Consider the following 12,154-nt stretch of genomic DNA (forward strand, 5'->3'; position numbering starts at 1 on the left):
CAAGGAGAAATTATTCTGCTAACCTGTGATGTATTAGGAGGTAGGTTGAGCTTTACACAGTTATACAATTTATATATTAACTAATGAGACAGGGCGCAAGGAGAAATTATTCTGCTAACCTGTGATGTATTAGGAGGTAGGTTGAGCTTTACACATTTATACAATTTATATATTAACTAATGAGACAGGGCTCAAGGAGAAATTACAAAAATCCTAATAATGGGTTTCAAGTGTTAACCATGCAGTTATAATAACACAATATTGTGATTCACTAAAAGGTGACTGTAAAAACGGTATAAAATTCTGAAATTTCTGGTTATTGATTATTGACCCGAGCGCAATTGACTAGGAAAATCAAAGCAAATTAAAAAACTAAAGAGAGAGAAAAAATTACATAAAATCTTATTTTGATAAAGTATAAACAAGAGTATTATTTTACTTATTATTGGGTCAATTGAAAAAATCTATTTTTGGTTATACAATACAATATAAGCAAAACAATAGTAGAAATCTACTTATTTATGTATATACAATGGAATATATTTTGGATAGTTATTTATTGATAATAATACAATTTTGAAAATAAAAAAAATTATAAATTTAAAATGTATCTCTATGAGATCCATTTAATAAATTTTTTATATCTGATTTCATAATATTTTGTTGTCTAGGATATCCAGTATCTAGGGTATCCTGGTGGATGGATGGTATACTCCTGGATAGTGTTTAGTATCTTGTATATGATATTTTGTTGTCTAGGATATCCAGTATCTAGGGTATCCTGGTGGATGGATTGGATACTCCTGGATATTGTTTAGAATCTTGTATATGATATTTTGTTGTCTAGGATATCCAGTATCTAGGGTATCCTGGTGGATGGATTGGATACTCCTGGATATTGTTTAGTATCTTGTATATGATATTTTGTTGTCTAGGATATCCAGTATCTAGGGTATCCTGGTGGATGGATGGGATACTACTGGATATTGTTTAGAATCTTGTATATGATATTTTGTTGTCTAGGATATCCAGTATCTAGGGTATCCTGGTGGATGGATGGTATACTCCTGGATAGTGCTTGGAAGGAACATATATTGTCCTGGAATAAGTTTATGGAAAATATTCAATCCTCTGTAAAAATTAAAATTTTATATTCAAAATAATCTAGAGGTAATTTCTTGTGACTCATGAAAGTGCAATTCACAATAGTACACTTTGAACCTTTATCTCAATAAAAATAAGTAAGTTTGCAATGTTTTTTTTTTTTATCTTAAACAGATAAGTGTCCAAATAATGCTCCATTTGTAATTCTTGCCTCATTGTCCTATTTGGCATAAGTTAAATAAAACCATTAAAAACACATTAGATATTATTTTAAAGTTAGAATAAAGTTGTTCCTCAATTATACCAAAGAAGTGTCTCTCTATTGTACAATAACGATTAAATTAATCCGAATAATGGAGTTTCCAAGTTTATATGTTTCTGCTGGGTTTAGGAGATTTCTACAGGAAAATCTCGCAACACCCTTCAGCTTCTCCTCACCAGAGATATGAATAGAAAACAGATCGAATGCAGGAGTGTACACAATTTACAACCTTATACCTAGTTTATATAGAATGACATGCATTAAAGATAAGCCACGTGCAGTTAACATTATTTTTAGAAAAATTGTTGTTTGAGACTCTTTAAAACCCATTATCCTAAATTACCAGCGCAATAGAATTTTTTATTTGTACTTTTTCTACCTTTTACATAAGCCGTTTTTAACCGCAAAAAAAGAGTTTGTTTTGCTGAAAAGAAATTGCGCCTTTGCCGCAAACTCTTTGCAACCCAATGTTATAGACCTTTCAAACAATGAATTTCGATAGATCAAATAACCTAAGTTTGAAATATTAAAAGCTTTCACCATTAGGTTGCAAAGATATATGATTATGAGATCAGAGTTTGAGGCAAAGACTCAATTCCTTTAACATGGTTCTTTAATTGATTTTGAATTAATTTTGAAGAAATTATTATTGAATGGTTATCTGTAACTCATGATTTATCAAAGGAATTGAGTCTTTGCCACAAACTCAGATTTTATAATCCGAATATCTTTGCAACCCAATGAATTAGTCCTTATATATTTCAATCAATAGATTATGTTAGATCAAATATTCTAAGTTTACCATTTCAAAGGTTTGCACCATCAGGCTGCAAAGATATAAAGATAACATTTAAGCGTTATTTTTTTCTTTTTACATTTAAAATTTGGATTTTATGTTTATTGTTTTTTGTTTCTTCATTTGTATTCTCCGAAGTACTTTTCCTGAATAAGAATGTGAAATCACAAACAAACCGCTCTGTGTTTAGAATAATGTAAATTATCCTTTTCTATTAGAGAAGAATTTTAAGTATTTATTTTTGCATAAAGTTGACACTTTTCAGAGGAGAAAACAACAATCAAACAGAACCAGTGTCTGCCACTTCAACAATTAATATACTTTGTAAGTTTTAACTTTTATTTATTTAATACTTTATAAAAGATGAAAGTTTATGACAGGCTAAAAGTCCTGCCTTAATTTAATTTCTTTTTCGTGGAAATCTAAATCATTTGACACAGAACGAAACAAGCGTGTAAACAAAGAGAAAGAATGTAATTTTTTATTCTTTTACTTGTCATTTCTGATGTCTTATCGTTTAAGGGTAACCCTGTGTATAAATATAAAAAGAAATATTTAAAAATCTGAAAGAAAGATTACTATAAAATTAAGGATAATGGCATGTCCGATTGACAATGCTACCCTTTAAACCATTAATAAATAATGTTAAGAAAAAAAAAATGGTCATTTTTCATCTTAAATAATTGTTCCTACATCAAAACTCCACAACTAATTTATTTTCAGATAGAGACCTCAATTCAAATAATTATGATATAGTAAAGAAATATAAGGATATCTTATTCAACCTTGATAAGAAAAAATTTAAGGGGGCCTTTGACAAAAAGGATCATTTAAAATTACATCTTCAGTCTCTCAATAAACAACATCCCTGATTATGCTTAGGACTTAAATAATTTACATTATTTTGGTCGAAATTGGTTGATAAATGTTGCTCCTCATAGTTTTAATGAGAGACAGTTTTAAGAACGTAATTAACCTTTCTCAGAAAAGTATTCTCATAAACAAAAGCTAATTTGCAGAAGTATATGATAAGAAAACCAGGCTTTTAGCAAATGCAAAATTATTTTCATAAAAGAGATGATGTTTCCTAGTCTGTATTTGTACTTAAAAAGGGACCGTTCACCTATTTGACTAATTTCATGATAAACTAAATAGCCCAGTAGCTAGTAATTCCTTGGTATTAGTCTTACTTTTTAAAGATAACTATGGCTAGAGAAATAGCCGATTTAACGTTTAGAATTCCAGTGCAAAGGTACGATATCTTTTTATAGACACTATTTAAACGTTTTTTTCCAGTAACAACAGCCCAATAAATCTAAAATTATCATATTTCAATGAGAAATCTTATCAATCCGACCCGTCAAATGTTTGAAATAAGTCATATTTTGAAAATAGACAAATTTTAAATTAGTTTGAAAAAAAATAAAGATATGTACAATTAACTATAGACGCTACAGTTAAATCTAATATTTGAACATTTAAAAAAATCCATGACTATGTCAAAAAACATCAAATAGTGTAAATGCAAAGGTATCATACCTTTGTGCTGGATTTCTAAACGAAAAATCGGCTTTTTCTCCGGCCACAGTTGTCTTTGAAAAAAAAACTATTATCAATGCATAGCGTATGGGCAATTTGTTTAGTTTACCTTCAATTCACCCAAATAAGTGAACGGTCCCTTTAATAAGCAGGTTTTGTACAGAGATATATTCAAGGGGCCAAGAAACCTAACATTTTTCAAATCGACACACTTTATACGAAAAACAAGATTTGTACATTGAAAATGGCCGGGTGTACAATTCGACAATATTGAACAAAAATTGATATTGATTGCAATCATTAAAAAATTTTCTCTTGTAATCATCTATATTTCGATAATAAGATGCACTTTTAAATAAAATGTCCTCCTTAGACCATTGCCCTAACCCATGTATCGTTCACATCCTGCATTTCCACCAATTATGATTCAAGCAGTTATAAATGCAGCATAATTACCTAGTGGCTCCGCGGTATGTGAAGATTACTCATATCCCTGGTGAAATGTCTGCTGGAAAGGAATATCAGCTAGAGTGTACTGCTGGAGGATCCAACCCTCCTCCTCTCATCTCATGGAGACTCTGGGATAGTTCTCCACTAGCAGGAGCTACACAGGTGGTAAGTATACTAAGTTCTAGTAGTTCTCCACTAGCAGGAGTTACACAGGTGGTAAGTATACTAAGTTTTAGTAGTTGTCCACTAGCAGGAGCTACACAGGTGGTAAGTATACTAAGTTCTAGTAGTTCTCCACTAGCAGGAGCTACACAGGTGGTAAGTATACTAAGTTCTAGTAGTTCTCCACTACCAGGAGCTACACAATAGGTAAGTAAACTGAGTTCTAGTAGTTTTCCACTGGCAGGAGATACAAATTTAGTAAGTATACTAAGTTCTAGTAGTTCTCCACTACCAGGAGCTACACAATAGGTAAGTAAACTGAGTTCTAGTAGTTTTCCACTAGCAGAGCTACACAATAGGTAAGTAAACTTAGTTCTTGTAGTTTTCCACTAGCAGGAGCTACACAATTGGTTGTGATTGTCTAGGTTTTCTGCTTCATAGCTCAGGGTTGAAGAGGATGGATGGATCTGATATTAGATCTGGTCAGAGGGTTGTGAATATCTAGGTTTTCTACTTCATAGCTCAGGGTTGAAGAGGATGGATGGATGGATCTGATATTAGATCTGGTCACAGGCTTGTGATTATCTAGGTTTACTACTCCATAGCTCAGGGTTGAAGTGGATGGATGGATCTGATATTAGATCTGGTCAAGGGGTTGTGAATATCTAGGTTTTCTACTTCATAGCTTAGGGTTGAAGAGGATGGATTGATGGATCTGATATTAGATCTGGTCACAGGGTTGTGAATATCTAGGTTTACTACTCCATAGCTCAGGGTTGAAGAGGATGGAAGGATAGATCTGATAATAGATCTGGTCAGAGGGTTGTGAATATCTAGGTTTACTACTTCATAGCTCAGGGCTGAAGAGGATGGAAGGATAGATCTGATAATAGATCTGGTCAGAGGGTTGTGAATATCTAGGTTTACTACTTCATAGCTCAGGGCTGAAGAGGATATATTAGATCAGGTCACAGGGTTGTGATTATCTAGGTTTACTACTTCATAGGTCAGGGTTTAAGAGAATGGATGGATGGATCTGATAATAGATCTGGTCAGAGGGTTGTGAATATCTAGGTTAGCTACTTCATAGCTCAGGGTTGAAGAGGATGGATGGATCTGATAATAGATCAGGTCACAGGGTTGTGATTATCTAGGTTTACTACTTCATAGCTCAGGGTTTAAGAGGATGGATGGATCTTATAATAAATCTGGTCAGAGGGTTGTGAATATCAAGGTTTACTACTTTATAGCTCAGGGTTGAAGAGGATGGATGGATCTGATAAAAGATCTGGTCAGAGGGTTGTGAATATATTTGCTAGAAGATTAATCTCAGTTTAGAAGTATAACTCGGATCTTATATATCGAAAAACTTGTAGAAAAACACTTTAGACATAGAATATTTGAAAAAAGTAGAGAGCAAATATTTCAATACAAGTAGAGAACACTTCTATATTCCTAAAATTTTCATGTCTTAAGCTAAAAAAATATAAATAATGTGTTTATTTTTAGAGTTCTTATAGAATTCAAAATTTACACAACGATTCTGACGTTTTTTAATTCCAAAATCAATTTGAGTACATTTTCACTTTTTAAACTCTTTCTCTGCAGAGGTACTTAAACCCAGTAAATGCAATGAAGGGGGGAGGGGTTAACGGAATAAACTCAAATTTTCTAATCCCTTTATCTTTGTAATCTGATACATTGAAATTTTAAACTTTTGACTTTTAAATTTTTTGATCTAACAAAATCATAGTTTGAAATATTTAAGTACTACGCCAATTTGTTGCAAAGAAGGGTTAAAAAATCAGAATCATCGAGTTTGTGGAAAAGACGTTTTACTTTAATTTTTAAATGTACATTAATTACACTTCTTATAACCAAATTAAAAATTTAGTTTAAAGGTATTAAGTCGTTGCCAAAAATCACAGCTTCTAATCCCTCTTTCTTTGATATGATGTAAACCTTTGATATTACAAACTTACATCATTTACGACATTGGGTTAAACAAATATATGAAAACCAGGGATTGTGGCAAAAACTTAAAACTTTAAAATTTGCCATTTTAGGATGATACAGATGCAATGGTTTCAATCTCTAGACTTAGATTCACCCCAGGAGAAGAAGACGAAGGAATTAATATTTTAGTATTTTTTTTTTAAATTCAATAAACCAAAGTATTTTCTTCAAGTTTTCTTTTTTTTCGTGAGAAAACTAAAATATCTAAATCAACAGGAAAACTCCTTTTCTGCTGTGCTAAAAACTCAGTGTTAAACTCAACATTAGAAACGAGTATCAGGGTTCAAGTATCATGTAAGTTTATTTATTTAGGTTTATGTATCATGTAAGTATCATTATCTTGGTTCACATGTATTGTAAACGTATCTGTATTTAGATTCATGTATTATGTAAGTATTTGTATCTATGTTTTGTGTAAGCATGCATATCTAGGTTCATGTATCATGTATGTATTGCATAGGTTCATGTATTGTATAATTATCTGTATTTAGGTTTATGTATTATATATGTGTCTGTATTTAGGTTCATATGTCATGTAAGTGTTTATATTTATGTAAGTTCATGTATCATGTTAGTATCTGTAATTAGGTTCATGTTTTGTATAAGTATCTGTATTTAGGTTTATGTATTGTTTAAGTGTCTGTATTTAGGTTCATGTATTGTATAAGTGTCTGTATTTAGGTTCATATGTCATGTAAGTGTTTATATTTATGTAAGTTCATGTATCATGTTAGTATCTGTAATTAGGTTCATGTATTGTATACGTATACTGTATTTAAGTTTATGTATTGTAAAATTGTCTGCATTTAGTTTCATATGTGTCATTTAAGTATTTATATTTATGTAGGTTCATGTATTATGTTAGTATCTAAAATTAGGCTCATGTATCATGTTTATAGGATCTGTATCAGGGTTCAAGTATAATGTAAGTGTCTGTATAAGGATTTTAGTCGCTTATTTTACTCTGCATTGCAAAAAACCAAAATATTTGCGGAATTTTCTGTATAAACTAAATTTTTTTAAACCTACGTGAACATTTTTTCCGGTAAAATTTAAAATTTTGATCGTCAAGAAATCTTTCCTGCTATCATGTTATTTGCCACAATTTAATTTGGGCCGGAGGGACCAATTCAGCTATTTTGACGTTAATAAATGTATATGAATAAATATGTTGTTTTTATAAAAAATAAAATGTTTATATTTCATGTTTGCGCCAATTAAATGTTTTCTTTTTACTTCTGTTTTATAAACATAAAGGTCTGGATTGTTTTTTTGTAAATAGTTTTTATTGCTGATGTCCGCACCAATCGGCGGAAGGTAACATATGTTCTAAACAGATATCTGAAGAAAAGAAGGGAAAATATTACATATATTATATAACAATCATAAACTGTATATTGAATAACTACACTTATCTTAAAATACCCAAAAACAATATGAAATAAAAAATGGCCGAAATTGGATGAAAAAAGTTAGTTTTGATCTACCTTTTGCTTAAACTTGTTTTAGGATAATAAAAATGAGAAGCAGTCGTACATGCTTCATCCAATTGAGTCTGCAAGTAGACTTCATATAAACTTGTCTCTCGTCCAAGGTTGTTTATTAAGGTCGCTTACTCTGGATGCGCTCCAATGTTAAAAACATGGCGTCTTCTAAGCACTGAACAGTGAATTCCGAAAATGACGTTATAAGATCCTTACCTGCGCCTCATTAATCAGTGACGTCATTTACGGATTTCACTGTTCTTTGCTTAAGATTCTTCGTATATTGAAGCACATCGAGAGTAAACAACCTTAGTAAACAACCCGCATCGAGAGTAAACAACCTTAGTAAACAACCCGCATCGAGAGTAAGCAACCTTAGTAAACAACCAGCATCAAGAGTAAGCAACCTTATTAAACAACCCGCATCGAGAGAAAGCAACCTTATTAAACAACCCGCATCGAGAGTTAACAACCTTATTAAACAACCCGCATCGAGAGTAAACAACCTTAGTAATCAACCCGCATCGAGAGTAAACAACCTTAGTATACAACCCGCATCGAGAGTTAACAACCTTATTAAACAACCCGCATCGAGAGAAAGCAACCTTATTAAACAACCCGCATTGAGAGTTAACAACCTTGCTCCCGCCTAAATGTTTTATTTTTAAATGAATACAAAACTCCCAAAAATTCCGGACTTTACACTTGTCTCAGAATTCGTTGTCATAATTCGTGGAAACTAGAGAAACTTTCCTCTCTTTAACATGTTTCTGATCTTGGTTTCAAGTTGGATAATATAATCTATTCATGGGAAACTAATCGAAAATAACATTTTTAAATAAAATTTTGGCAGTTATTCTGTGGAATTAAGAAATATGATTTAAAAGTTTCAACGGTACGCTTATAAAACTCATAAACTCATGAGGTTCAATTAACACCACTTTCACAAGTTCACAACCCCTTTAAACAACGTTAAACATATAACCCAAAGACTTTGCTAATTATAAAGACGATGCGTATCTTTAATTAGCAAAGTTTTTGACATAATATATTTACATTTTGTCTGGTTAAATCTCCTGTATTAGAATGTATAATGTTTAGCTGTACCCCGGGTCCTGCTAGACTATGGAGCAAGTATAAGGAAGGATCGGATCAAGGAAGGAGATGATATTTATCTTAACTGTCATATCTCCGCCTCTCCGCAGACCTTCAGAGAATCATGGTTTTACCAGGTACAACATAAATCCCATCATTGCGTCAGACCTATAAAAAATGACTAAAAACAGTACAATCTTTTATTTCGATAAAATCTGTTTAAAAACTTAGTCTTTGCCACAAACTTCATTTTACTAATTCAGCTATATATTTGCAACCCGATGGTACAAAAAGATTGTTTGACATTGAGTGGAAAAGATAACAGGGAAGAAAAATATCAGAGTTTGTGGAAAAAACTTTGAAAACTTTTTAAAAATTTTTCAATTAGGCGAGACAAGTTCGTAATCTATGTAAATTAGACTATTTAAATAAAGCGTGTAAGTGAACTAGGTCGTTGCAGCCAATTGTAGTAGTTCTTAGATATTTAAAACTATCAATTCTGTTCGATCAAAATTCTAAGTTATAATATATATAAGGTCTTCGACATATTAATTAGGACATCAGAGTTTAAGGCAAAGACTCAATACCTTTGCGCGAACAATAAGCGTTAGTTCATACTCTGATTTTGTCCAAGTATATTTATTATTACCAGGGAGAACTGCTGGATAAAACATCTGGACTGTTTTCCTTCCATGAGAATAGTCTTGTAATTAGAAATGTTACAAAGGAAAGACAAGGTAAATCGATTTTGAAACAAATTGTTGACGCTTTTCGCCCCTTATATCTTGATAATATGGAATTCTTAGACTCTGTCCAAGAAAAGGTAAGACCAGAATTATATAAACAGTTTATTGCCATGTATCTTTCGGGTTCCACCAAGCGAAAATCGTCCATTAACCTTTCCTAAAATAAATTGAAGAAAGAACAACCAATTCCACCTTTTTTGCTTCAGGAGACTATAGCTGTAGTGCAACTAACTCGGAGGGAACAGGGTTCAGCAACATTATCAAGCTCCAGGTTCAATGTAAGTAAGATAAAAAAAAATCTCAGTCTTTATTTATAAAATTAACTTTCCAATATACATAATTTAAAGGTCATGTCTGTTAAATGGCAAAAAGTAGTTTGATCATATCAACCCTTTGACATTTCGAACTACGAATTCTGTTAGATAAACAGTTTAGGTTTGAAATTTGAACCGGCGGTAGGCAATTCAAATTCTTTAAATTTGAACCGGCGGTAGGCAGATCAAATTCTTTAAATTTGAACCGGCGGTAGGCAGTTCAAATTCTTTAAATTTGAACCGGCGGTAAGCAGTTCAAATTCTTTAAATTTTGTCCCAGGTTACAAAGATGTACGGATTAGATAATTTAAATGTGTTCCAAGAAATATTACTTTAAGTTACTAAAAGTGTAAAAAGATTCACTTTGGTTTGACGTGAACTGAGGTATTTAATGTAGCGTAAAATTCACTTTAATTTGACGTGAACTGAGGTATTTAAAGTGTGATGCAAATAATACACATTTATAGATAAAACCTAGAAAGACAGTAAAACAAAAAAAGTTTTAAAGAAATCTTAAAAGTTTGCTGAAATCTAGACAAATCTTGTCATAAAGAAAACAAAGTTTTCCAGAGATAGAAAATTTCCCCAGAATTATAAATATATAATTCGGAAACATCAGCAGTATTCATAATAGTGTATCTGATAATTTGTTCAAAATTCTATTTTTTTCAATTTCTTAAAAAATTTACATTCATGCACAGACAAAAAATTGAGTCCTGACCACATGCTCGGATTTTCTAATTCTTTGGGCTATTAATTCTACTAGATCAAATAATCTAAGTTGTAAATATCAAAGATGTACACCATCAGGTTGCAAAGATATAGGGATTAACAAATTAGTTTGTGGCGAAGACTCGATTTTTTGTTCAAATTCACGTTAGCTGTTCCTAGCAGTTTTTCCGTCATAAGACAAGATAAGATTAAGGAAAATGTTGAACCAGTGCAAACAATAAAGTCAGGACAACCATGTTTTAGTTTTGTATTTGTCAAGTTCAATCATTCAAATGCAAATGGGAAAACTTTAGAATCACTTAACTGGCTGGGTTTGGAATAAAACAAGAAAATCTGGAAAAAGAAATGATAAATTGTTTCCCTTTCCTACACAATACAAGACATGGTTGGATATCATTAATATAACAGTGAAATCTATTGCTAATCTATACTTATAAATCTTACAGATTTACACTACACTACACTACACTACACTACACTACACTACACTACACTACACTACACTACACTACACTACACTACACTACACTACACTACACTACACTACACTACACTACACTACACTACACTACACTACACTGCACTACACTACACTACACTACACTACACTACACTACACTACACTACACTACACTAAAATATTTTCATAATAATTGTTCTTATTTTCGATTGCTTTTTATATTGGCTTATGTGCAGCAGAAACAAGAAAGGAAGATGACAGAACGAATTTCCCTCAAATTATTAAAACTACATGGGAATTGTATGTTTTCAAAAATGTTAACTAGTACACCCAAACGATCACATAAAAATATTTTAGATTCTTTTAGAGGCGTAAACAGTCCACCCACCCTGGTTCAGTACAAATCTAAGCATGGTTTTCTTGGGCTGCCCCCAACGGGAAATTAAAGGCCCCCCTTCATAAATTCCTGTAAAAGCTCCCTGAAGTTGTATTGAAATCCTTCATGCTATTCATTGAAATGAGAAATGAAAACCTGAGAAGCAACTCATAGAAAAATGCGCAAAGTAGCTTAATCTAAACTTAATTGTTTCTTATTTATAATCTAAAAATGATTTCTTGTATTTTCCAAAAAAAAAACAATATATATTCGTTAGTTTCTTTAAAAATAAGGTAGAATTATTATCTAAAAACATGAATGTGTTGAATAATGAAAAATGTTGTGAGTACAAAGTAAGTATACATGTAAAACAATGAAAAGGGTGGGGTTTACTAACATTCGCACGTGTGCCAATTACTATGCAAATTTTGCATCAATGAAAGGGACTGTGCGCATAATTGCAATTCACAACGGTACCCTTGAAACCTTCATCTGATCAATAATATTGAGATAACGTCGATTTTTTAGGTTTAATAATTCTTATATGTGCAAGTCACTTTTTAAGGGAAATCAAAATTGAAAATAATTAGTTTTCAAAATTATTAACTCTTTATTCTT

The 12,154-nt window shown here is 31.7% G+C and overlaps 1 protein-coding gene across 2 annotated transcripts; it reads left to right on the forward strand.

Moving 5' to 3' along the window:
- The first annotated feature begins 984 nt into the window (after positions 1-984).
- LOC111705997 (nephrin) lies at positions 985-9,952 on the forward strand. 2 transcript variants are annotated; one of them, XM_023478728.1, is made up of 9 exons: positions 985-1,085; positions 1,496-1,575; positions 2,428-2,486; positions 4,162-4,316; positions 6,380-6,443; positions 6,546-6,623; positions 8,915-9,045; positions 9,561-9,645; positions 9,861-9,952. In XM_023478728.1, exons 1-9 carry the CDS (start codon positions 1,005-1,007, stop codon positions 9,938-9,940), a joined length of 813 nt encoding a protein of 270 aa, XP_023334496.1. In that variant the 5' UTR covers positions 985-1,004; the 3' UTR covers positions 9,941-9,952. The 2 variants fall into 2 exon arrangements, with proteins under 2 accessions (XP_023334496.1, XP_023334497.1); XM_023478729.1 differs by having other exon boundaries at positions 4,162-4,313.
- The last annotated feature ends 2,202 nt before the right edge of the window (positions 9,953-12,154 follow it).

The sequence above is a fragment of the Eurytemora carolleeae genome, unplaced genomic scaffold, assembly GCF_000591075.1.
Source record: "Eurytemora carolleeae unplaced genomic scaffold, Eaff_2.0 scaffold700, whole genome shotgun sequence".
Classification (NCBI taxonomy): domain Eukaryota; kingdom Metazoa; phylum Arthropoda; class Copepoda; order Calanoida; family Temoridae; genus Eurytemora; species Eurytemora carolleeae.